This window comes from Herpailurus yagouaroundi, unplaced genomic scaffold (genome assembly GCF_014898765.1).
Source record: "Herpailurus yagouaroundi ecotype Mexico unplaced genomic scaffold, PumYag 100, whole genome shotgun sequence".
Classification (NCBI taxonomy): domain Eukaryota; kingdom Metazoa; phylum Chordata; class Mammalia; order Carnivora; family Felidae; genus Herpailurus; species Herpailurus yagouaroundi.
In genome coordinates, this window is record NW_024412391.1 from 49,910,053 (window position 1) to 49,937,703 (window position 27,651).

Here is a 27,651-nt window from a genome sequence, read left to right on the forward strand (position 1 = left end):
GGTCTTACTTGCCCAGAAATTATTATGAGACCAACATTTACAAATTGGAACAAGAAAGTTTCCAGTGATCAAACAGAATTAGTCAGATGCTTGTAAGCAATCAGGCTGACAAATGTTTTCATTAATTTTTCTCAATGAAAGACAACACTATTTGTTAAAAACAACTAATGAATGTAAGGAAAGTAATGTTGGTCTTTCAGTTCTAATTTGTTCTTTTGGCTGAAGCAAATACTTGCTAAAAGAGATGATATAATATATATTAAATATGGCTGCTAGCAGAATTTCACTGGGATTGTAAAAATGTTGAATGATAGATAGTAAGAAAAAAAGAGCACAGTAAAGAAAAAGAAAAAAAAATGGCAAATTTTGTGGAATGGGGATTCTACTGGAATTATAGGGATATTTCTGCCTAATAAGTGAACCCTACAATTCCTAAACATAGAAATTGTCATTCTATTATGCTATGTAAGATTAATGCTACGCTCCTTACTTAACTATTAAGTGAATATTATTCATGATTTTTTCCACTTATGCAAGTAAAATTGATTCCTTAGCCTTATTTAAAAAAATTAAATTTTTTTTTAACGTTTATTTATTTTTGAGAGACAGAGAACGACAGAGAACGAGCAGGGGAGGGGCAGAGAGAGAGGGAGACATAGAATCTGAAGCAGACTCCAGGCTCTGTGCTGTCACACAGGGCCCCATGCAGGGCTCGAACCCATGAACCAGGAGATCATGACCTCAGCCACCCAGGTGATTAACCGACTGAGCCACCCAGGTGCCCCTATTTTAAAATTTAAATTCTATCTAATAAATTTAGGGCATTGTCTTCCAAATAATGAAAAGAGTTCAGAAAAAAAAAAAAAAGATGATGCCACTTTTCCTCTTGAACTCTTTCTACATCAAAACATTAGTTTTGCAAACCATTATGGATGCACATGAATATTAACTGTAACCAACTTGTTCTATTATTTGGTAATACAAATCTACTCTTAGAAGGAAAAACTACACTTTCTTCTTTTATTAAAACTTCTAAATTGTGTGTGTGTGTTTTCATTTTGTTACTTTTTCTAGTCTTACTATTTAATTCAGAGCTCTTTTCTCTAACTCATTTGTAGTATCTTCTTTAGTCCTCCGGTTATCCTATTACAATTGCTAAATCTTTTTTTCCCTATTTTTTTATATGAATATATATAGTTGACATACAATGTTATTATTAGTTTCAGGTATACAATGTAGTCATTCAATGAAATCTTTTTTTTTGTTTTGTTTTGTTTTGTTAAAAATATCCAGAACTGAAAGGTTTCCCTCTTTCCTTTATTGAGAGCTCCCAGTTAGTCTTGAGACTTGCCTGGTCCCCTTAAAGATGTGGGTAATCTTAGTATAGCTCACAAATACGCACTGACACATGTGTGTGTACAGGTATGTATGTGTGTACACATACACACAGAATACAACTCCATTTAAAAATAAAAACAATGTACATACTCCTTGGATTTGTGCTATATCCATGGCTAATATTGTTGTCAAGGCTCCTGTGCTGTTTTCCTTATCATCAAACCAGGAAATATCCTAGAGAAAAAGGAGAATTAATATACGGTTATCAAAAACAAGACAAAACAAAACAAAACAAACCAAACATTGTTATCAAAAAGATTGTTCTCTGATTTATGATTCTGCTCTAAGTCAGAAGACATTTACCTTCTCCCTCACTCACAGGTATTTAATTCTTATAAATAGTATGGATCAAATGACTTTTGTTTCTTACTTCACAAAGATCTATACTTAGATACAAAATGAAGAATGTAAGCCCAATATCTTGGAACCATTACCAATGCTACAGTACTGTATAATAATCAACATCAAAAATGGTCATTTTGAACCACTAAGTAAGTTGTAATTTCAGTGAAGAGCAGACTACTTAAAAAGGTAATGCACAACATGATTTAGAAATATTTCCACAGCTCTCTATCTAAACTGATTAATGATAAAAAGTCTATCTCCTCTTTAGGACCCACTTAGGCAAGATTTTCCCTGATACTTCATATTACTCCTGAGATCCTATAACCACTGGGCATTGCGAGAGGCTAAAGAGGCAAAGAGGCTGATGTAAAACCCCTGTGGCCAAGAAGCATGCAATCTGAAGGAGATAGGTCAAAAATACAAGCAATAAAAGCATAACATTATAGCCAATTTCATTTTCAACAGCAAATAGAGATAGCACTTCTTAGCAGTTCTCAACCTGAGGCATTCTGATTTCCTTTTATTAGCTATTGAATGTTTCCTCCCACTTACTCAAACCACTTAGATCTCTTGTGGATTAAAATCATATGGAGCCTGTCTCTGAAAAATGACTTATTTTTAGTAAGTGAAAAGCCAAAGAATTGTTGGCTTACAGCTCAGCCAGAGCCCTGACACCTAGGTTACATGTTTCAGGCAACTAAGGAAAAAAAAGCATAACAGATAGAAGGCTGTGCATTAATCATACAGTTATGTGAGAAGAAAGTTCCCATGGAGGAATATGACAAGAGAAAGGGTGGGCACAACCCCAGCATGACAGCACTACTCTGTAAGCCCTTGCATTGGGAAGCTGTCCCAAAGAGTTGAGGGTCCAAGATGCCCAAAAGGGCATCCTACAGAAATCACAATCTGCACTACCAATTGTCCCTTTGAAAACACAGCCCCACTCATGAGCCTAACATATTGTGAACATACATCAGCAATGATAATAACTATAGCATTCTTGAACTGGAAGACATTACCTGTTTTTTTTTATTGTTATACTAAAAAAAAATTAAGATAAACTTTACATTTTCTAATTATTTCTTTATTTAAACACGGTATGGAACACACAAAGAATTTTTAGATACAATATAAAGTAAAAATGTAGAAAGATAATTTATTATGGAATATTACATTCTTGATTCTAGAGTATCTTCCTATAACACACTAGGTATAGTATATATATGTGACTAGTCTTAGTCATTATCTGATCTTCAATCAGCAAAATGTCCAAAATTACTTTCCAACAAAGTCAGTATTGTGTACTCTAGGCACTGTATTCCAGCATATGCCATATGTGCTAAAACATTTAAGAGTTTCTGGAACATAGCTGGTGTCAAATAAAATTTGGCTTGCTTTCTCTTTTTCTGATGGTAAAATGATTGTAAGTAAGGCTATCAGGTTTTTTGATAGTAGTAAATCCATTTTTTTCCCTGTCAGTAATACGCTAGAAGTAAAAAATACAATAACACTATGATGCCTACACATTTGGTATGTATTTTCTCAATCAATCATCATAACTGTATGAGGTAGATACTATGAATATCCATATTTTATAAATGAGGAAACTGAGGTACTGAGAGATTAAATAACTTGCCCAAGGCCACATAGCTGGCAAGTGCTAAGGCCAGGATTTGAACCTATGCAACCAAATGCCAGAGGTTTTATTCAACTATCCTGTTCTATCTCCCACTGAACTAAAGCATTACAGTTGAGTTTCATTACCCGTTTCTCCTGTGTCAGGACTTAATACCTCAAAAGCTTTTGGAAATAGCTTTTTGAGATCCCTTAGTGCTTACCATTAATTCTATCATCTCATGATTTAAAGACCCCCCAAAGAAGCCCTAGCCAATCTAATGTAAAGAGAAACAGGCAAAAATACGTATCTGTTCACAAACCCAACAGATCTACAGGTCAATATTTATCATTAGGAAATATAAATTTAGCTTTGAACAATGAATTATTTACAACCATTGAAGTCAGCAACACTTAGAACATTCTTTTCAAGTGGAAGGATGTCAACTAATCAAATAAAATACAGATTTTATACCTATAAAAAGACCACACCTGATTCCATAAATACTTCTACCTCAAATGAGGTTCCAAACTAGTTATAAAAACAACACAAGTCTCAGCATGCTTTTTAAGCCTTAGAAAGCCTTAGGACAACAACACAGGTAATAAGAGTTAGGCTAAACTGCACATTGGGAGCACCCCTTACTATAGACAAAACTGAAATGGGGAAGATATTTATAAAGAAAAGGCCAAATATCCTATTGTTCCCCCTCCATTTTAAGAAAGCAAAGACAAGAAACAAAAAAGAATGCTGAAGGATACAGAGGGAAAACAAACAATCAGCTGGAAGGGGCTGAGTTGAATTTATGGGGGAATATAATAACATCTGATGAATAGTGCAGAGTTTCTATGTGTATCTTTGTGTGTATTTTTGCAGGACCAGAGTTTTTGGCTTAAAAACTGGGGGCTTCTTATGGGCAGAAGCTACTTTAGCCTAGAGTGTTACTATCCAGCTATTCACTTGACTAACATTAAGAAGAGGATTAATGTCTAGTATTAACCATCAAGATACTGGATTAACAATAACCACTAATTAAACTGGGTGCTGGACTTGAGACTCTTCTACCAAAAGCACACTGAATCTCTAGAAAGGCAGTTCAAAGTAATGTTTGGTTAAGTTATATATTCTTTTGTTCAAAACATTCAGACATTCAGAGAACACTGTCGAAAATCCCTAGAAATTAAAAATAAATTTCCTTGAATATGGAAACATATAAACTCATAAAGAAAAACAAAAATGAGCAGAAACTGTCAATAAGTATGAAATTTTGATTAGCTAATTAAAATTCCACTTTATTTCAAAGATTTGAGGTAAAGACATAAAATGTTCACAAGTAAAAAAAAAAATTAAAGTACAAGTTTAGCTTGAGTGAGTTGTGCAGGCATTCACTGGTTTTATAATCCCTCAAATAGATTTTTTTCTGGCTTAAGGAGAGTCTCCAATTATCTCTGATAGGCCTTTGACCAGAATGTCAGGCATCAACCTCTTCAGAGCATCAAGTTGCTATGGGAAACCTTGCACTAGTGGGGTTGAATTTTGTATCTTGTAGTTTCCCAAGAGCACAAAGGCCTGGGCATTTTGTTACGCGGCAGTCCTCTGAGCGCTACTGCTAAAAGTCACAAGAGGTAAAAACTGGTTTTGACAACTCAGCTGGTGTGACAGTAATTCTATTTCTGACAAGAAATGAACTTGGCAGGAAGCTATTTGCTCTTGCACAGGGAGCTCTGGTGACAGAAAGTATGATGAAGGGCTCCAAATGATTACCGGCTTTCAGGGAACCCAATACATCTCAGCCTCCTGAAAGAATTTTAGAAGTGTCAATCTGAGACATTCCTGCCATTTGCCCCTAAGACTCACTTCTCAAGATTACTACTTGATCTACCTATTTTTAGTTATTTCACAGGTATGACTGATCATCTATATATGGCAGGCCAACCCTCCAGCTGGACTGCTACCTGAATTCAGGACTCTTCTGATGAGGACAGAGAGACTGACTGCTTTCAGAAGTGGGGAGTGAGGAAACTTAAGCAGTGCACATGGATGATAACTAGAGGAATTAACTCCTCCTTTTAAAAGATGTTCCCCAATATACTGTAGCTCTTAATTCTTCTTTTCAGTTTTCATTTGGTCTTTCAATCTGATCCTAGTACACTACATTATCCATTAAAAAAAAAAAAAGATTTGTCAAGATAAACGCAAGGAAAAAGGAATGGGCTCTAAATATTGTTTTCTGTAAGTTGTATTTTCAAACACAACAATTTTGGACTTGCTTCTATTAGAAAAATAAACTAAGAATTCTAATGTCAGGTGTTGATGGGAGCACAAAAAGCACGCTTTCAAAGGATCAAAGGAAAGATTATGTGAAGAAATTGACTTGAAAAACTACAAGAATATTTAAGAACACATTTTAAATAAGATAAATGAAACACTGACCTGATATAACATGGCTTTAAATGCCAAATGTCTTAATCTCATGGTTAAAATTTCCCCTGCTCTGCCATAAAATAATCCCTGGAAAACAAAAGAAAGGTATATTTATTCTTAACTCTTTTTTCTATTTCTTTGTAACAGTTAATTACTATATTTACTTATTTATACTTTATTATATTTTGTTGTTATTTTCAACTCAGAGAGGATGACATAAAAAGTACTCATGTTCAAACTTGTTTAATTCATTAAAAGCTTACCTGAATGAAACAACTGACAAAGCAAATAACACCCAAAATCACAAATATCATGGAATAAATCTCTGAATCATGCTTTAATGTGGTTTTATCATCATTTTCAAACATCTGAGAAAAAACAGATTTTTTATTCAGGTTATTGGAAGAAAATACAAAAGAAAGAGGAAAAACTAAAACGTCTATCCATCAGGAATTTTTGACTGAATTTCAACATAAGAAAAAGATTATATATACATTTCCTGGGGAAAAGAACTGCACCATTATTCTATTCACTACATTCATTACATATGATAAAAAAATGATTTGCTGTCAATTTTCTCACTTAGGCTATGTAAATATGAGATCAGACAATGAGATTATCACAGTATATTTTCAAAGAAACTACCAGTTTGTTTGAATTACTATTTCTATTAACTGCTAATAACTTAGGTTTCTTAATATTATTTTATTTAAGGTATTGACCTGCAGTGTGAGGTCTTTATACATGTCCCTATAAATTGTTCCTATAATTAGTAATTATACATATATTGGCATCTATGTTGACACAGCATAGCTGTGCAAATCTGGGACTGAAGACTTAACGTGGCTCAGTCCTTGAATCCAGCAACTCTCCTGAGTCCCTCAGCACAATCCCAAGCTCTTGTTATTTCCTCTCCCTCGTGAGCTGACTGGTAATAAAAAATGGCCATTGTTTGGACTAGTTGAAAGAAGAGTAGTCGTCTTTGTCTATTTTATTGCTTCAGTGCTTTGGAATGCTGATACGGCAGTGGAGTCAAAATTAGAAAACAAAGTAATTTCTTTACTGATTGCCCAGTCAACAAGGCCCAGCCAAGACTTCACAATAGAGGCTGGCTTATCCCCTGAGAACATTAGTTAACCTTCCTATCATGGATCCCACACTATGGGTGACCCACCACAAGTCCCAATTTCCCTATTGCTGAGTCAAAGTACATCAGGTCTGTTCTCTCAGGCTACACTTTGTTTAAAATTGTTAAAAATATTAGCAAATTAGCTTTACTTACAGTTATGATTTTTGCAAAGATGATGGAAAATACTGGATGAACAGCTCCATTTAGAATAGAAGCCAATGTCCCCAGGACCACAGAAAGCCATTCAGACTTGTTTAATTTAAAAATTTTTAACATAGAAACTTCAGGAAGACTTGTCTATGAATAAAATACTTTGGTTAAAACCTCAGTTTGAGAGCGTAATGGAACCTAGAGAAGTTAACCAATCTTAAACAGAACCAATAATGTAAAATATCAAATATAATTAGGAGACAAGAGTAAAAGTAGAATATATCTTAGAAAAATTTCACCACCCATATTACCTGATGTCCTCAACACATACAGGAATCTTATCCCAAAGTGACTCTCTGAGCAATTTATCCTTTTGGTATTTCACTGTTACTATCATTTAAAAATTACAGATTAACTCACAAGTTCTGACAGCTAAGACTCACTGAAGAAATGACAGTCATATTTTCTTTATTCCTGTTAAACTAGATGGAATATTATACCCTAAGATAAGACAAAAATCTAGGTAGAAATGAAGCAAGACAGAAAGCAAGAATTTTACTAGCTAGCATTTCAAGCTTGAAAGTTTTCTAGTTTCATGACTTATTGACAGAAACATTTATCTAATATCTTAATTTAAAGCTTGTTTTGGGGTTCCCATTTGTAAATAAAATGCTGCAATATCTGAGCATACCACTTAAACTTACCAAGCCTCAGTTTCCTCATCTTTCCAAGGGGGATGATATCATTTCCTATCTTCTTGGATTGTTTTTAGAATTAAGCTTAACTCAGTATTATTACAGAAGAAGGATTATATGATGCAAAATCCTAGGTTTTATACAGAGAAAGGACAATGCAAGTAACCATTCTGTCAGCCCTCCCAGTGGAGAGGTAGCGGTCACAATGATCAGAGGATAAATAATATGATAATGATTTCTCTTTACTCTTGTCCAGCATGCATAGTGGATTTATTTCAGAAATCTAAAATATCTTACGGTTTTGTAGTGAGTAATTATTTTGAATAGGAAAGTAGACAGCAAACTACTAGGCATTTCTTTTTTATTTTAATTAAAAAAATGTTTTTATGTTTACTTATTTTTGAGACACCTAATGAGAGAGAGCACAAATTGGGGAGGGGCAGAGAGAAGAAGATAGAGAATCTAAAGCTGTGCTGTCAGCGCAGAACCCGATGCAGGACTTGAACTCACGAACCGTGAGATCATGACCTGAACTGAAGTTGGACAATTACCTGACTGAGCCACCCAGGTGTCCCTAGGCATTTCATATGTTAAAATCGTCTCTTGGCATTCACTCTAGAAGTAATGACATCTGTGAACCTAATAACAGGAGAATTCTTCGGGAATGATTATAAAATAGTCTGTAATTCTTGTGTTAATCTTAGTCTGGCAACTATAATGTAAACTCTTTTGTTTGAACAATAGAACTTTTAAAGTTCTAAGGTATTTATGGTCTATTTTTAGGATGGGTAAACCACAATTATATTGGGTTACTGAATAATCTATTTCCTTTCTGAAGTTTTCTGAAGATCATCATCACAAAAAGCCTCACTTTTCAGTTAGGTGACTGTCCAATATACAGAAATGTATTTCATTTTTTATTTTTTGAAAAATTTTATTAAAAAAAATTAATGTTTATTTTTGAGAGAGAGAGACAGTGTGAGCAGGGGAGAGGCAGAAAGAGAGGAAGACACAGAATTTGAAGCAGGCTCTAGGCTCCAGCTATCAGCACAGAGCCTGATGGGGGGCTTGAATTTATAAACTGTGAGATCATGACCTGAGCTGAAGTTGGATGCTTACCCAACTGAGCCCCCCAGGTGCCTCAGAATATACAGAAATTTAAAAAGTTGCACACCAACTCTGTCAAGCACTGAGCACAGATTTTCTGTCAAATTCTTTATAAAATTGCCTCATTTTGCAATGAAACTAAGACTTAGTGTGTGCCAGAACATAGTACCAGTAAATTAGAGACAATAAATGTAGGAGGGCTATCTCACTCCTACAGAATAATGTATCTTTTACCTTTTGAAAAATATACAATAACAGGTTAAATGAGTGTTACTGAAATAATGTTATAAAGATAGAAAAGAATAAAGATAAGAACAAAATGAAAGTAAGATCATGAGTTTCTATGTTATGTAAATATGTTATAGGTTATTACATGTTTTAAGAGAATCTGATATAAAAATATATGAAATTATAGGCATTTTGTAAAGAGATACAGAAGGGCTTTAAAAAGTTAAACAAACCTTCCTAAAGAATTTTAAATTTCATACATTTTATTTTATTTTTTATAAGTTCATTTATTTATCTTAAGACAGAGAGAGAGAGAGAGAGAGACAGACAGACAGACAGAGAGGCAGAGAGACAGAGGGAGAGAGAGAAGCCCAAGGAGGTTCTGCACTGTCACTACAGAGCCCAACATGGGGCTCAAATCCACAAACTGTAAGATCATGACCAGAGCCAAGATCAAGAGTTGGATGCTCAACCAAAGGAGCCACCTAGGCACCCCTAATTTCATGTATTTTAGAGCTATAATGAGTTATTATAGTCTTCATATAACAGGCTGTATATGTTTAAAATGTAGAACTTGGTAAGTTTAGACATAACTACACACCCATGAAACCATTACCACAGTCAAGATAATGAACATATCCACTACCTCTAGAAGTTTCCTACAGCCTTTTGTAATCCCCCTCTCCCACACCTCTCAGCTGCCAACCCTCTTCTCCTATAATCACGGGCATGCTGTTACTACATATTATTTTTCATTTCCTAAAATTTTATATAAATGAAATCATACAGTATGTATTCTTTTTTCCTCTGGCTTCTTTTGCTCAACATAATTGCTTTGAGATTTATTCATAATACTGAATAAATTAACATTTCATTATTTTTATTGGTGAATGGTATTCCATTGTATGAATATACCACAATTTATATATTCAGTCACCTCTTGATATGAATTTAGGTCATTCCCAGTTTTGGGCTATTACAAGTAAAACTGCTATGAATATTCATATTCAAGACTTTGTGTGGACACATGATTTAATTTCTTTCAGGTAAATACCTAGAAAAAGAATGCTTGGATCAGATAGTAGATGTATGTTTAATTCTTTAAGAAATTGCCAAACTGTTTTCCAAAGTGAGTTTGCCATTTTGTATTCCCACTAGCAAAATATGGAATGCTACTGGCTACATATCACTGCCAACACTTGCTAGAGTCAGTCTTTTTAGTTTCCACCATTGTAATGGTGTGTCATGATATCTCAATTATGAGTTTAATTTGCACTTCTCTAATTACTAATGATGTTTGGCATCTTTTTGTGTGCTTGTTTTCCATATGCACATCTTCTTTGGTAAAATGTCTATTCAAATATTTTGCCCATTTTTCTTTTTCTTTTCTCTTTTTTATTTTTTTTTAAGAGCCAGAGAAGGAAAAAGTGAGCAGGGGAGATGGGCAGTGGGAGAGAGAGAGAATCTCAAGCAGGCTCCACACTCAGCACGAAGCCTTAATGTAGAGCCTGGTGCAAGGATCGATCCTATGACCCTGGGATCACGACCAGAGCTGAAATCAAGAGTGAGACGCCCAACTGACTAAACCACCCAAATGCTCCTTTTGCCCATTTTTCCAACTGGGTTGTTGGTATTCTTATTATTGTGCTTTGGGAGTTTTTGTATATTTTGGACACAAGTCCTTTATTAGATATGTGACTCATAAATGTTTTCTCTCAGATTATGGCCTATCTTTTCATCTCTTAAAAGCATTTTACAAATAGCAAAGGTCTTGATTTTGGTGAAGTCTAATTTATCATGTTTTTTTTTCTCTTTTATGAATTGTGCTTCTGGTGTTGCATCTAAGAAATCTTTGCTAAGGTTTTCCTACTGGATTTTCTTATGGAAGTTTTTGAATTTTAGGTTTTATAGTAAATTCTGTAATCCATTTTGAGTTAATTTTAATCTGTGATCTGAGACAAGGATTGAAGATGATTATTTTGTATATTGTTGATACAGCTATAGCATCATTTCTTGAAAAGACCATACATTAATTATTCAATTGCCTTTACTGTATTTTTGTCTAAATACAATTGACCATCTGTGTGTGGGTTTATTTCTTAACTCTATTCCGCTCTATTGATCTATTTTAATATAGCTGTATATTAAGAATTGGAATTAGGTAGTACAAATTCTCCAACTTTGTTCTTTTTCAAAGTTGTTTTGATTATTTTATCCTTTTGAATTTTCATTTATAATCAGTTTGTCAAATTCTACAAAAAAGCCTGCTGAAATATTGATTGGTATTGCCTTGAACCTATAGATCAATTTGGAGAGAACAGATGCCTCAATGATATTGACTCTTCTTATTTATGTACATAGTATATTCCTCAACTTATTTAGGTCTCCTTTCATTTTTCTTAGTAATATTTTATATATTTCAGTGCATGGATCTTATAATCTTTTATCAAATTTATCCCTAAGTATTTCATATTTTTGACAATATTGTACATGAAATTATTTTTAAAATTTCAATTCCTATTTTTTGATTTTTGTACTTTCTTTTTGGTGCATTCTATAGGATTATTTATATAGATAGTCATGTTGTCTGTGAAGAAAGACAGTTTTCTATCTTTCTTTCCTATTTGGATGCCTTTTATTTTCTGGCCTTATTGCACAGGCTGGAACTTGTGGCACAATGTTGAATAGAAGTGGTGAGAGTGTACATCCTTGCCTTGTTCTTGATTTTAGTTCCCTCATATTGAGAGTGATGTTAGCTATAGATTTGTTGTTTATGCCTTTTATCAGGTTGAGAAAATTTCTTTTAATTCCTGGTTTGCTGAGAGTTATCAGGAATAGACAGTGCATTTTGTCAACTGAATTTTATACATTGATTGAGATGATTATTTTTTTCTTAATAAGAAGTATCACATTAATTTCTTAATGTTAGGCCATACTTGTACTCCTTAGATAAATCCTAGTTGGTGATGATATAGTATTCTTTTTATATATTGTTGATTAGACTTCCTAAAATTTTGTTAGTAAGTTTTCCATCTATGTTCATGAAGTAAATTTATCTATAAACTTATTTTCTTGTAACATCTTTGTCTAATTTTGATACCAGAGTAATACTGGTCTCATAGAATTGGTCTCATAGAAGAGAGAATCTCTTAGAATCTCATAGAAGATTGGTCTCATAGAATATTTGTCTCTTCAATTTTCTGTTTGGTAGAATTCACCAGTTAAGACAATTAGGCCTGAAGTTTTCTTTAAGGAAAGGTTTTCACTACAAATTTAATTTCTTTTTAATAGATATAAGATTAAGTTATTAATTCATTTTTGAGCGGGTTTTGGTAGTTTGTGTCTTTTAAAGAATTTGACCATCTCATCTGAGTTGTAAGATTTATTTTCATAAATGTTTTCATAAGATCATCTTATTCTTTAGAGGAGGGAGAGAGAGAGAGAATGTGAGAGAGAGAGAGCATGCATGTAAGTTGGGGAGGGGCAGAAGGAGAGGGAAAGAGAATCTTTCTCCTTTTTTTTTCTAATTTTTTTTTATGTTTATTTACTTTTGAGAGAAAGAGAGAGAGAGACAGAGGTGTGAACAGGGGAGGGGCAGACGCAGAATCTGAAGCAGGGTCCAGGCTCTGAGCTGTCAGCACAGAGCCCAATGCAGAGCTTGAACTCACAGACTGTGAGATCATGACCTGAGCTGAAGTTGGACGCTTAGCCAAATGAGCCACCCAGGCTCCATGGGAAAGAGAGAATCTTAAGCAGGCTCCATGATCAGAGAGGAACTCTCACAACCCTTAGATCATGACCTGAGCTGAAATCAAGAGTCAGATCCTTAAATGACTGAGCCACCCAGACACTCCTATTATTCTTTTAATATAGGTAGAACCTGTAGTGATGTTACCATGCTCATTCTTGATATTGGTAATTTGTATCTTCTTTCTTAAATTGTTCAGTCAGTCCAGTGGTTTTTCAGTTTACTGAGGCTCTCAAATAACCAGTTTTGGATTTCACTGATTTTTTTTTCTTATTTAAAAAAAAAGTTAACTTATTTATTTTGAGAGAGAGAGAGAGTGAGAGCACATGCAAGTGGGGTGAGGGGCAGAAAGAGGGGGAGAGAAAATTCAAAACAGACTCTACGCTCAGACCAGAGCCCCACTTGGGGCTCAGTCTCATGACCATGACATCATGATCTGAGCTGAGATCAAGAATGGGATGCTTAGCCAACTGAGCCACCCAGGTGCCCCAACTTTTTTCTTTATAATTACCTTCTTCCTTCTAGTTTCTTAAGGCGCAAGTTTATTAATTTGAGATCTTTCTTTTTATGTATACATTTCTTTCTCAGTAATACTTTAAGCCTCATCTCACTTTTTTTTTAAACTGGAGTTATTTTTATTTTTTAAAAGTTTTTATTTAAATTTCAGTTAGTTAATATATAGTGTAATATTAGTTTCAGGTGTACATTATAGTGACTCAACACTTCCATACATCATCTGGTGCTCATCATGACAAGTGCACGCCTTAATCTCCATCACCTATTTAATCCACTTCCCATCCATCTCCTGTCTGGTAACCATCACTTTGTTCTCTATAGTTAAGAGTCTGTTTTTTGGTTTGCCTTTCTTTATCTTGCTTTCCTTCCCCCCCCACCTCTTTACTCATTTGTTTTGTTTCTTAAATCATACGGGAATTTGTCTTTCTCTGACTTATTTTACTTGGCATAATAGTCTCTAGCTCCATCCATGACATTGCAAAAGGCAGATTGCATTCTTTTTTATAGAGGAGTCATATTCCATTGTATGTATATGTATGTATTCATAGTAGTATTCATTTACTAATGTACAATTGCAGTGTTTTCATAAATTGGCAATTGTAGACAATGCAGCTATAAACATTGGGGTGCATATATTCCTTTGAATTAGTATTTTTGTATTCCTTGGGTAAATACCCAGTAGTACAATTGCTGGATTATAGGGTACATTTTAATTATGTTTGGCATCATTTTCATTCAGCTCAAAATACTTTGGAATTTCTCTTTTGATTTCTTCTTTGATCCATGCATTATTATTTTTTTTATATATATATGAAATTTATTGTCAAATTGGTTTCCATACAACACCCAGTGCTCATCCCAAAAGGGGCCCTCCTCAATACCCATCACCCACCCTCTCCTCCCTCCCACCCCCATCAACCCTTAGTTTGTTCACCCCCATCAACCCTTAGTTTGTTCTCAGTTCTCAACAGTCTCTTATGCTTTGGCTCTCTCCCACTCTAACCTCTTTTTTTTTTTTTTTCCCTTCCCCTCCCCCATGGGTTCCTGTTAAGTTTCTCAGGATCCACATAAGAGTGAAACCATATGGTATCTGTCTTTCTCTGTATGGCTTATTTCACTTAGCATCACACTCTCCAGTTCCATCCACGTTGCTACAAAAGGCCATATTTCATTTTTTCTCATTGCCACGTAGTATTCCATTGTGTATATAAACCACAATTTTTTTATCCATTCATCAGTTGATGGACATTTAGGCTCTTTCCATAATTTGGCTATTGTTGAGAGTGCTGCTATGAACATTGGGGTACAAGTGCCCCTATGCATCAGTACTCCTGTGTCCCTTGGATAAATTCCTAGCAGTGCTATTGCTGGGTCATAGGGTAGGTCTATTTTTAATTTTCTGAGGAACCTCCACACTGCTTTCCAGAGCGGCTGCACCAATTTGCATTCCCACCAACAGTGCAAGAGGGTTCCCGTTTCTCCACATCCTCTCCAGCATCTATAGTCTCCTGATTTGTTCATTTTGGCCACTCTGACTGGCGTGAGGTGATACCTGAGTGTGGTTTTGATTTGTATTTCCCTGATAAGGAGTGACGCTGAACATCTTTTCATGTGCCTGTTGGCCATCCGGATATCTTCTTTAGAGAAGTGTCTATTCATGTTTTCTGCCCATTTCTTCACTGGGTTATTTGCTTTTCGGGTGTGGAGTTTGGTGAGCTCTTTATAGATTTTGGATACTAGCCCTTTGTCCGATATGTCATTTGCAAATATCTTTTCCCATTCCGTTGGTTGCCTTTTCGTTTTGTTGGTTGTTTCCTTTGCTGTGCAGAAGCTTTTTATCTTCATAAGGTCCCAGTAATTCACTTTTGCTTTTAATTCCCTTGCCTTTGGGGATGTGTCGAGTAAGAGATTGCTACGGCTGAGGTCAGAGAGGTCTTTTCCTGCTTTCTCCTCTAAGGTTTTGATGGTTTCCTGTCTCACATTCAGGTCCTTTATCCATTTTGAGTTTATTTTTGTGAATGGTGTGAGAAAGTGGTCTAGTTTCAACCTTCTGCATGTTGCTGTCCAGTTCTCCCAGCACCATTTGTTAAAGAGACTGTCTTTTTTCCATTGGATGTTCTTTCCTGCTTTGTCAAAGATTAGTTGGCCATACGTTTGTGGGTCTAGTTCTGAGGTTTCTATTCTATTCCATTGGTCTATGTGTCTGTTTTTGTGCCAATACCAAGCTGTCTTGATGATGACAGCTTTGTAGTAGAGGCTAAAGTCTGGGATTGTGATGCCTCCTGCTTTGGTCTTCTTCTTCAAAATTACTTTGGCTATTCGGGGCCTTTTGTGGTTCCATATGAATTTTAGGATTGCTTGTTCTAGATTCGAGAAGAATGCTGGTGCAATTTTGATTGAGATTGCATTGAATGTGTAGATAGCTTTGGGTAGTATTGACATTTTGACAATATTTATTCCTCCAATCCATGAGCAGGGAATGTCTTTCCATTTCTTTAAATCTTCTTCAATTACCTTCATAAGCTTTCTATAGTTTTCAGCATACAGATCCTTTACATCTTTGGTTAGATTTATTCCTAGGTATTTTATGCTTCTTGGTGCAATTGTGAATGGGATCAGTTTCTTTATTTGTCTTTCTGTTGCTTCATTGTTAGTGTATAAGAATGCAACTGATTTCGGTACATTGATTTTGTATCCTGCAACTTTGCTGAATTCATGTATCAGTTCTAGCAGACTTTTGGTGGAGTCTGTCGGATTTTCCATGTATAATATCATGTCATCTGCAAAAAGCGAAAGCTTGACTTCATCTTTGCCAATTTTGATGCCTTTGATTTCCTTTTGTTGTCTGATTGCTGATGCTAGAACTTCCAGCACTATGTTAAACAACAGCGGTGAGAGTGGGCATCCCTGTCGTGTTCCTGATCTCAGGGAAAAAGCTCTCAGTTTTTCCCCGTTGAGGATGATGTTAGCTGTGGGCTTTTCATAAATGGCTTTTATGATCTTTAAGTATGTTCCTTCTATCCCGACTTTCTCAAGGGTTTTTATTAAGAAAGGGTGCTGGATTTTGTCAAAGGCCTTTTCTGCATCGATTGACAGGATCATATGGTTCTTCTCTTTTTTTTTGTTAATGTGATGTATCACGTTGATTGATTTGCGAATGTTGAACCAGCTCTGCATCCCAGGAATGAATCCCACTTGATCATGGTGAATAATTCTTTTTATATGCCGTTGAATTCGATTTGCTAGTATCTTATTGAGAATTTTTGCATCCATATTCATCAGGGATATTGGCCTGTAGTTCTCTTTTTTTACTGGGTCTCTGTCTGGTTTAGGAATCAAAGTCATACTGGCTTCATAGAATGAGTCTGGAAGTTTCCCTTCCCTTTCTATTTCTTGGAATAGCTTGAGAAGGATAGGTATTATCTCTGCTTTAAACGTCTGGTAGAACTCCCCTGGGAAGCCATCTGGTCCTGGACTCTTATTTGTTGGGAGATTTTTGATAACTGATTCAATTTCTTCGCTGGTTATGGGTCTGTTCAAGCTTTCTATTTCCTCCTGATTGAGTTTTGGAAGAGTGTGGGTGTTCAGGAATTTGTCCATTTCTTCCAGGTTGTCCAATTTGTTGGCATATAATTTTTCATAGTATTCCCTGATAATTGTTTGTATCTCTGAGGGATTGGTTGTCATAATTCCATTTTCATTCATGATTTTATCTATTTGGGTCATCTCCCTTTTCTTTTTGAGAAGCCTGGCTAGAGGTTTGTCAATTTTGTTTATTTTTTCAAAAAACCAACTCTTGGTTTCGTTGATCTGCTCTACAGTTTTTTTAGATTCTATATTGTTTATTTCTGCTCTGATCTTTATTATTTCTCTTCTTCTGCTGGGTTTAGGCTGCCTTTGCTGTTCTGCTTCTATTTCCTTTAGGTGTGCTGTTAGATTTTGTATTTGGGATTTTTCTTGTTTCTTGAGATAGGCCTGGATTGCAATGTATTTTCCTCTCAGGACTGCCTTCGCTGCATCCCAAAGCGTTTGGATTGTTGTATTTTCATTTTCGTTTGTTTCCATATATTTTTTAACTTCTTCTCTAATTGCCTGGTTGACCCACTCATTCGTTAGTAGGGTGTTCTTTAACCTCCATGCTTTTGGGGGTTTTCCAGACTTTTTTCTGTGGTTGATTTCAAGCTTCATAGCATTGTGGTCTGAAAGTATGCATGGTATGATTTCAATTCTTGTAAACTTATGAAGGGCTGTTTTGTGACCCAGTATATGATCTATCTTGGAGAATGTTCCATGTGCACTCGAGAAGAAAGTATATTCTGTTGCTTTGGGATGCAGAGTTCTAAATATATCTGTCAAGTCCATCTGATCCAATGTCTCATTCAGGGCCCTTGTTTCTTTATTGACCGTGTGTCTAGATGATCTATCCATTTCTGTAAGTGGGGTGTTAAAGTCCCCTGCAATTACCACATTCTTATCAATAAGGTTGCTTATGTTTATGAGTAATTGTTTTATATATTTGGGCGCTCCGGTATTCGGCGCATAGACATTTATAATTGTTAGGTCTTCCTGATGGATAGACCCTGTCACTATTATATAATGTCCTTCTTCATCTCTTGTGACAGCCTTTAATTTAAAGTCTAGTTTGTCTGATGTAAGTATGGCTACTCCAGCTTTCTTTTTGCTTCCAGTAGCATGATAAATAGTTCTCCATCCCCTCACTCTCAATCTAAAGGTGTCCTCAGGTCTAAAATGAGTCTCTTGTAGACAGCAAATAGATGGGTCTTGTTTTTTTATCCATTCTGATACCCTATGTCTTTTGGTTGGCGCATTTAATCCATTTACATTCAGTGTTATTATAGAAAGATATGGGTTTAGAGTCATTGTGATGTCTGTATGTTTTATGCTTGTAGTGATGTCTCTGGTAATTTGTCTCACAGGGTCCCCCTTAGGATCTCCTGTAGGGCTGGTTTAGTGGTGACAAATTCCTTCAGTTTTTGTTTGTTTGGGAAGACCTTTATCTCTCCTTCTATTCTAAATGACAGACTTGCTGGATAAAGGATTGTCGGCTGCATATTTTTTCTGTCTAGCACACTGAAAATCTCGTGCCAATTCTTTCTGGCCTGCCAAGTTTCAAAAGAGAGATCAGTCACGAGTCTTATAGGTCTCCCTTTATATGTGAGGGCACGTTTACCCCTTGCTGCTTTCAGAATTTTCTCTTTATCCTTGTATTTTGCCAGTTTCACTATGATATGTCGTGCAGAAGATCGATTCAAGTGACGTCTGAAGGGAGTTCTCTGTGCCTCTTGGATTTCAATGCCTTTTTCCTCCCTCAGTTCAAGGAAGTTCTCAGCTATTATTTCTTCAAGTACCCCTTCAGCACCTTTCCCTCTCTCTTCCTCCTCTGCGATATCAATTATGCGTATATTATTTCTTTTTAGTGTATCACTTAATTCTCTAATTTTCCCCTGATTCTCCTGGATTTTTTTATCTCTCTTTTTCTCAGCTTCCTCTTTTTCCATAACTTTATCTTCTAGTTCACCTATTCTCTCCTCTGCCTCTTCAATCCGAGCCGCGGTGGTTTCCATTTTGTTATGCATTTCGTTTAAAGCGTTTTTCAGCTCCTCGTGACTGTTCCTTAGTCCCTTGATCTCTGTAGCAAGAGATTCTCTGCTGTCAGCTATACTGTTTTCAAGCCCAGCGATTAATTTTATGACTATTATTCTAAATTCACTTTCTGTTATATTATTTAAATCCTTTTTGATCAGCTCATTAGCTGTTGTTATTTCCTGGAGATTCTTCTGAGGGGAATTCTTCCGCTTGGTCATTTTGGATAGTCCCTGGCGTGGTGAGGACCTGCAGGGCACCTCCCCTGTGCTGTGGTGTATAACTGGAGTTGGTGGGCGGAGCCGCAGTCAGACCTGATGTCTGCCCCCAGCCCACCGCTGTGTCCACAGTCAGACTGGTGTGTGCCTTCTCTTCCCCTCTCCTAGGGGCAGGATTCACTGTGGGGTGGGGTGGCCTGTCTGGGCTACTTGCACACTGCCAGGCTTGTGATGTTGGGGATCTGGCGTCTTAGCTGGGGTGGGTAGGCAAGGTGCACAGGGGCAGGAGGGGCAGGCTTAGCTTGCTTCTCCTTAGGTGATCCACTTCAGGAGGGGCCCTGTGGCAGCAGGAGGGAGTCAGATCCGCTGCCGGAGGTTTGGCTCTGCAGAAGCGCAGAGTTGGGTGTTTGCGCGGAGCGGGCAAGTTCCCTGGCAGGAACTGGTTCTCTTTGGGATTTTGGCTGGGGGATGGGCGGGGCAGATGGCGCTGGCGAGCGCCTTTGTTCCTCACCAAACTGAGCTCTGTCGTCAGGGGGCTCAGCAGCTCTCCTTCCCTTTGTCCTCCAGCCTTCCCGCTTTCTGAGCAGAGCTGTTAACTTATGACCTCCCAGCCGCTAAGTCGCGCTTGCTGTCGGAACACAGTCCGTCAGGCCCCTCCGCTTTTTGCAAGCCAGACTCGGGGCTCTGCTTGGCCGGTGAGCCGCCCCTCAGCCCCGGCTCCCTCCCGCCAGTCCGTGGAGCACGCACCACCTCGCCGCCCTTCCTACCCTCTTCCGTGGCCTCTCGTCTGCGCTTGGCTCCGGCGACTCCGTTCTGCTAATCCTCTGGCGGTTTTCTGGGTTATTTAGGCAGGTGTAGGTGGAATCTAAGTGATCAGCAGGACGCGCGGTGAGCCCAGCGTCGTCCTACGCCGCCATCTTCCTCCTATCCGATCCATGCATTATTTAGAAGTGAGTTGCTTAGCTTCCAAATATTTCAAGATTTCCAGTCCACTTCTGTGCTTGATCCCTTCACTTCTCTTCTCTCCTCTTCTCTCTTCTCTTCTCTTCAGATTTTACTTTTAAGTAATCTCTACATCCAACGTGAAGCCTGAACCTACAATTCCAAGATCAAGAGTCGCATGCTCTACCAACTGAGCCAGCCAGGTGTCCCTCTGCTCTTGATTTCTGATATAATTCCACTTTGGTGAAGTAATATATATTGCATTACTTGAATTTTTAAAAACATATTGAGACCTGTGTTATGGCTTAGAATACGGTCTGTCTTGATAAATGTTTCAGACGCATTTGAGAAGAATGTGTATTCTTCTGTTGATAGGTGGAGTCTTCCATAAATGTCTATTAGTTGAAGGTGGTTGAGAATGCTGTTAAAGTCATCTATACCCCTGCTGAATTTTAGTCTACTTGTTTCGTCAATATTTAGGAGAAGTATTGAAATCTCTGGTAAAACTATAAATTTTTATTCTCTTTTTGGTTCTTTTATATATTGATCCTTTAATATAATTATGAAAAAAACCCCTCTTTATCCCTGGTAATATTTTATTGCTTTGAAATATACTTTGACAACTATTAACATCACAGCCTATCTTCAAGTAATATTCCATACCACTTAGGAGCCTTAAAATAGAATATTTCCATTTCTCCCTCCTAGTCTTTTGGATACTGTTTTTACAAATTTTTACTTATACTTCTGTAATAAACCCTATACTGCAATGTTATTTTTTTCTTAAAAAAGTAAATTATTTTTGAAATACACTTACAAAAGTATTATTGGGGTGCCTGGCTGGCTCATTCAGTAAAAGATGTGACCTTTTTTTACGTTTATTTATTTTGAGAGACAGCGTGCGTGTGCATGCATGCAAGTGAGGGAGGGACAGAGAGAGAGGGAGAGAGAGGATCCCAAGCAGGTCTGCACTGTCTGCACAGAGCCAACGCAGGGCTCTGTCCCACAAACCACATGAGATTATGACCTGAGCCGAAATCAAGAGTTGGACGCTTAACCGACTGAGCCGCCCAGGTGCCCCAAGCATGTGACTCTTGAACTCAGGGTCATGAATTCAAGTCTCATGTTGGGCATGGAGACTACTTAAAAAAATTATTAATCATTACTAACTATTATTATATTAGTCCATTTATTACTATTTTGAATATTTTTTATTCCTTTGTGTAGATTCAGATTTCCATGTGGTATCACTTTCTTTCTGCTTGAAGTCCTTCTTTTAACATTTCTAGTACTGTAGGTCTGGTGGTGATAAATTACTTTAGCCTTTTTTTCCTGAAAAATTCTGTACATTGTCTTATTTTTGAAAAATATTTTTCTGTGTAGCATTTTGATTTTTTTCTTTTTAGTACTTTCAAGATACTACTCTATTGTCTTCTGGCTTGCATTGTGTCTAATGAGAAGTCTGTGATTTTCTTATTTTTTCCCCTTCCACATGTTATGCTGATATTCTCTGGCTGCCTTAAAAGTTTTCTCCTTATTGCAGGTTTTAAGCAATTTGGTTATGATGTGCCTTGGCATAGTGTACCCTATATTTCTTGTATTTGGAATTTAATAAGCTTTTTGGATCTGTAGTTTTTAGTTCTCACCAAATTTGGAAAAAATTTTCATTGTTCAAATGTTTTTTACTCTTCCTTTGGGAACATATGAAATACAGTAACTGTTTAATGTTCCTATTCATTCTACCAAGTGTGTCATTTCTGGCTTTATTTCTATTGATTGAGTTACTTCATTTTGGGAACTATTTTCTTGCTTCTTTACTTGCCTGGTAATTTTTGATTGGATGACAAATACTATAAATTTTACTTCTTGGGTATGTTTGAATTATCATTTTTTTAATACTTTATTTTTTCAGTAATCTCTGCACCCAACATGAGGCTTGAACTTACAACGCCGAGAGCAAGAGTTGCATGCTCTACTGACTGAGCCAGCCAGGTGCCCTGGTATTTTTGAATTCTTAAATATTTATTATGGAGCTTTGTACTGGAACACATTTAAATTACTTGGAAATAGTTTGATCCCTTTGAGGTTTGCTTTTAAGCTTTGTTAGTTGGGCTCATAGCTGTGTTTAGTATGGGACTATTCCCCCTTTTCCCCCAAACTCTGAGGAAATACATTCCTTAATATCCAACTCAATGACCCATGAATTTAGAGACTGCTCACTTGAGCTGGTTTAATAAGAACTACTTTTTTTTTTAAGTTTATTTATTTATTTTGAGAGAGAGAGAGTGGGAGAGGGGCAGAGAGAGAGCAAGAGAGAATCCCTAGCAGGCTGTGCACAGTCAGTGCTCAAACTCACAAACTGTGAGATCATGACCTGAGCAGAAATCAAGAGTTGGACACTTAACCGACGAAGCCACCCTGGTGCCCTAATAACTACTTTTAAACTGGTGGTACCAGAGGCGGGGGTTGGTTAAACAAGTGATGGGGATTCAGTAGTGCACTTATCATGATGAGCACTGGGTGATGTACAGAAGTGTAGAATTACTATACTGTCCATCTGAAACTAATATAACACTGTATGTTAACTAGCTGGAATTAAAATAAAAACTTAAAAGAATAAGAACTACTCCTGACCCTTTGTAAGCCTTTGTGAAAGGACTGTTCTCTTTCCTCCTTTCCGGCACATCTTTCCTCTGCTGTTGGCAGTTTTCTTAATGTGCTGATCAGTACCCAGATGAAGACTCAGTGGAGAACCTATGAAGATCTCTGGAACTCTGAGAAACTCTCTTCTTTTAGTTCTTTGTTCTAAGGATGCTGCCTAGTTTGGCTTCCTGGGCTCTGCATGGGTTTCCCCTTCTAGCTCTGAGGCTTGGAAACTATCCAGACAGTAACGTGGATCAGTGATACGATTTATTTCATTTGTTTCTTTTTCCTCAGGGATCACGATGTCCAATGTTGGAAAATTGTTCCACATATTTTGTTCTGTTTCTTAGGTGTTTCAAGCAGAAAGGTAAACCCGGTTCCTGTTAACCTATCTTGGCTGAAAGCAGAAATCTCTAATTTCATCTGGTTTTCATAGCATTTGACACAAATGATCTCTTCCTCTTTTGTGACACTTTCCTTTGTTGGCTTCTATGATACCATACTCTCCTGGCTTTCTTTTTATTTTCTAGCCATTCTCTAGATTCCTTTGTTGGCGACTGCTTTTCTACCTGAATTTAAATTTTGCTGGGTCCTGCTTCTCAATATCCTGTCCTAGTTGCTTCCCCATCTATAATTTATTTCTAATTGGACAGCTTTAATCAGGTCCATCAGGTCCATTGCTTAACCACTGTCATCTCTTCCCTGCCTTGGTTCCCAAACACCATTCTCCACACAGCAGCCAAATCAAACAGATTGGTTCATGCACTTTTCTGAATAAGACCCTCTCATGCAACAGTTCTTAACCTGCTTTGTGTCAGGGACTTCTCTGGAAGACTGATGAAATCTGAGGACTCCTTACCAGAAGGATTTATAACAATGTGCTAAATAACCCATGGGTCTCAAAGAAAACAAATAAATTGAAAAATAGTATTCAAAATATTTAACAAAAATTTTAAAGTTGTGATACAGTTATGGTTGTGTTTCATTATTAGCATATTAAATAACAAGATATAATAGTGATGAGTGTAAAGATATTCTAACATGTCTAGAACAACTGTAATGAGATATCAAAATTTCTGTGATTTTCATTGGTGATGTTATAGGCCCTGGTCATAATACTGTAGTTTGTTGTTCATATTCATAATTAAATTAATTTTTCATCAAGGATAGGTGGGAAAAAAAGTTATGATATTTTTTCTAATTCAGGTTAATTGTCTCTGAATTCTGTCCAGACTTTCCTTGTGGGTCATGGACCACTGGTTAAAAACCTCTGATGGCTTTCTGACAGAGTAAGAAAAGAATCTAAAAGACAAGATCAAAATCTTACTATGGTCTACAAGGTGCTGCCTGATCCAGCCCCTGAGTATCTCACACAACTCTTTGCCCATCTTTCTCCTTAGTCACTGTGACCCCCAACTCCAGGCCCTTATATTAGCTGTTCCCCCTATTTAAAATAATACCACCTCTGTCCTAGCTACTGATTTATTACCTTTTGGGTCCAAATGCACCCTTTTACCTGATAAATATTTTTCCTTTATCAGATAGTAAGATGTCAAGCTGTGTCAGTTGAGGGTACTGGAAAAACACTACAGGGGGGATTTTTTCTTTCTGGTGGCTTACTGGGAAGGCTCCTGCAGGAGGAGTTTTTCTCTCTGCTACTCTGCTGGCACAGTTTTTTTCAGAGTTAATTGAGTGCAGTTTTCTCTTGTGTTTGGCCACCAAGTGCTTTGTCCAGCTCTTGGCTTGGCCAGGAGAGGCCTAACCATGGGACCCAGGTAGCACTGGCCTGTGATTCAGCCAGGTCACTAACGCATGAACCTAACTACACATGGGGCTGTACTTGACTCTTGCATAGGGCAACCTGCCCAGTTCCTGGTTCCAACAGTGCCCTGTAGCTTCTTCTGGCACCTAGGGATTCTGGCATGCCACAGGACAGATTTCCAGCAAACCCCACCAGTGAGGTATCTTATCAACTTCTCTGCCATCCAGTGAACAAAAGCTGTGCCCTTTGAAGTGAGGCATGAATCTCAACCTTGGCTGGGCAAGAATCAGGGCTCTTCTTTGGGTCTCTATTTCAACCTCACTAGTGGTTGCTACTTTTGTCTGCTACCTCTGTAATCTTTAGAATTCTCTTAATTTTCACTAGCCAAATACTGCTATGTCTAAAGGAACTAGAAAAAGAAGAGCAAAGCCCATTCTTAAGAGATTTCTTGCCTCCAAAATGACCTGTGACATAAATGCAGTCTTATTTGAGGACCTCTTTCTTAGAGCATTACTGTAATACTACAGTGAAGTTTGGGAAAGATTTGCTTTATACACTTAGTGCTAAAGTAATATTTTATCATATATTCTAAATATTATAAGAATTAAATGAAAATTAATTGGAGAACATGTGGGTAAAACTTGTTGATATTTGTTAAACCATTACCTCTTTATATTGGATGGATTCCTCAGACTTGCCAGTAAAGTCTGACTTGATGTTACTCATAGAGCACAGAGAAACCGAGTTGGTATTTTTTTCAGTAGAATATGCCATTGGTCCCATCTGTTCATCAGCTTTTTTAATATCCTTAAATGAAGAATATACATGTCACCATTAGAATAATGCCTTCAAAATTCAAAAGAATTTTATTAAGCATCCCTCTAAAACTGTATTGCAACTGATACTGAAAGTGATACATTCTTGTGCAGTTCTTGCTGAAGTTTTCAGGCGTGATAGAGGACTAGTAAGTCCAACTTATACTAAAATGTTAGTGGATGACAATAGCTTCTTGTGCTTTCTTTTCCAAAGACCTGTATAATTAACTGGAGAGAACAATGCCTTAGTTGAAAACAACTATTCCATTAGAAGGGACAGATTTTAGTAAAAAGAACTTTGTGAGGGAGAAGACTTCAAAGATACTCTTTCTGATTCCTTATTCCTAGCCTTTCATGAAACTTATAAATTTATAACATATAGCTAGGCACTTAAATGTGATGCTGGCTCTAGGCTTGAGAGAGATGTCAGGAGACAATAACACTTGCTAGGCCTGCAACTGCTGCCCCTTCCAAACTGATTGGAAAGCAACTCAATGGGCCAGCTCCTAGAGAATAAGAAATCGCAGAGACATCAAGTTAACTTTAAAGACACTGTTTAAATGATAGGGCAAGGAGGAAGTTCTAAACCAGACTGCTCTAAGTCTACTTTTTGGGTTTTTTGGCTACTCAGAGAAATGAGATCAGATTTAGTGAAATAAAGAAAAACTACACATTCTCTGCTCAACTGAATATGGTGTGAGTAAATTTGTGACTTCCCCATGAAGAGATGAAGAGGGAGACAAGACAGAAATGAGGAGCCCAGTTTGGATGATGGTGTCCCAGACCAGGTTGGAGCAGAGACAGACAGTCTTAGGTGGATTTAGGTGCAAAAGAGCATATGCATATGGAAGGCTTTCCAGACACTGTGCTTCTTTGACAAGCTTAACAACTGTTAATCAGTCATTTCAAAGTATGGTAAGCTTTAACCAGCTTTATAGTATCTTAACATCTTTAATCAGACATTCTTTTATGCTATCACTTTCTTTTTTTTTTTTTTCTATAAATTTCTCTACCAAGAAAGAAATCATTTACTTGGCTTTTTTCAGGAGCTATTTATTTTGTGGCAGGCTTAAAATGAAATTTTGACCTCTTCTCATAATAAGTTTTTCTAAGAAGGTGTTTAACAGGTCAAAGACAATTTCTTTTCCTGAGAAGCCTGCTAGACAAGATACTTATGATAGGAAGTTTTGGTATGTATCTATCTACCAGTTTTTATTTCATTTTCATGTGAAAAAATCACTAAAGGAATATGTCTGTAAGTAAACATATATGTTTAAGGTAAATAATTACAGCATTACTCTTCCTGGTTTGAACTTTTCTAAAAAGTTTGATTGGATAATACTAACAACAGTAATATAATAAAATTTAGTATGCCAACAGTAACTCTAAATACTTTATATGAATGACTCATTTAAGACTTACAGAAATTCATAACTAAGTTACTTTTATTTTCTCCATGTTAAAGATTAGAAAACTGAGGCACAGGGAATTTAAATAACTTGCCTAAGGGCCTAAAACTATTAAGTGGCATAGTCAGAATTTCAAATTACAGTGTCTCCAGAGCTCATAACCCTAACCACTGCTATGCTGCTTCTTGTGATTGATTCTCTTAACAACAGTAACTTTACACTTATGAGCATCATGAATTCTAACAAACTGATTCATTTGGCCATTACAGGTATAGTGGCAAATAAACACTTCCAGAGTTTCAGAAATGCGTCACTGTTTATGTAGATACCACAGATGTTATGTTTGCTATGCAGTACCCAGAATATTGTAGTTGTTCACTGAGTATTAAAAATGGTATTGTTTTATCAGAATGAACCTTATTTTTGGTAATCAGAGACTACCAATCCATTTTGAATAAGGTGTTTTAAATACTTATACATTTATACCACAAACATTCCATTTTTGTTTTCCTTACATTGTGAAACTCTTTAACATAAGACCTAATAATGGAGTTTTAGTTTAGTTATAATGAAAAATAAAGGCACGTTACTTCAAAGAAAGATATGAGTGTAGTAGCTTTAAAAAACATCAAAATAGGGTTAATTTAACATATCTATTTCCTTTTATTGGTATCCTTATTAGTTTGAAAGTATGGAACTTAATAATTTCATAAATTGTTAAGTGTACTCTGGAATGAAAATCATACAGATTCAACTGTCATATAATGGCTAATTTTATTTTTAAAGAAAAATATGGCCTAATATGAAATAAAATTGAAACTGGAAGGTTTTGAATCTATATAAGATTACATTTTCAAACTTTTTTTTTTACTATGACTGCTTTATAGAAGGTATTTAAAAATA

The 27,651-nt window shown here is 36.5% G+C and overlaps 1 protein-coding gene across 1 annotated transcript in view; it reads right to left on the reverse strand.

The window, feature by feature from the left end:
• The window catches only part of ABCB5 (ATP binding cassette subfamily B member 5), a 142,719-nt gene that overhangs the window by 40,406 nt on the left and 74,662 nt on the right, over positions 1 to 27,651 (reverse strand). The window contains 5 exon segments of the mRNA XM_040472467.1: positions 1,489 to 1,572; positions 5,792 to 5,869; positions 6,046 to 6,150; positions 7,065 to 7,208; positions 25,191 to 25,331. Coding sequence (XP_040328401.1) covers positions 1,489 to 1,572; positions 5,792 to 5,869; positions 6,046 to 6,150; positions 7,065 to 7,208; positions 25,191 to 25,331 — 552 coding nt within the window.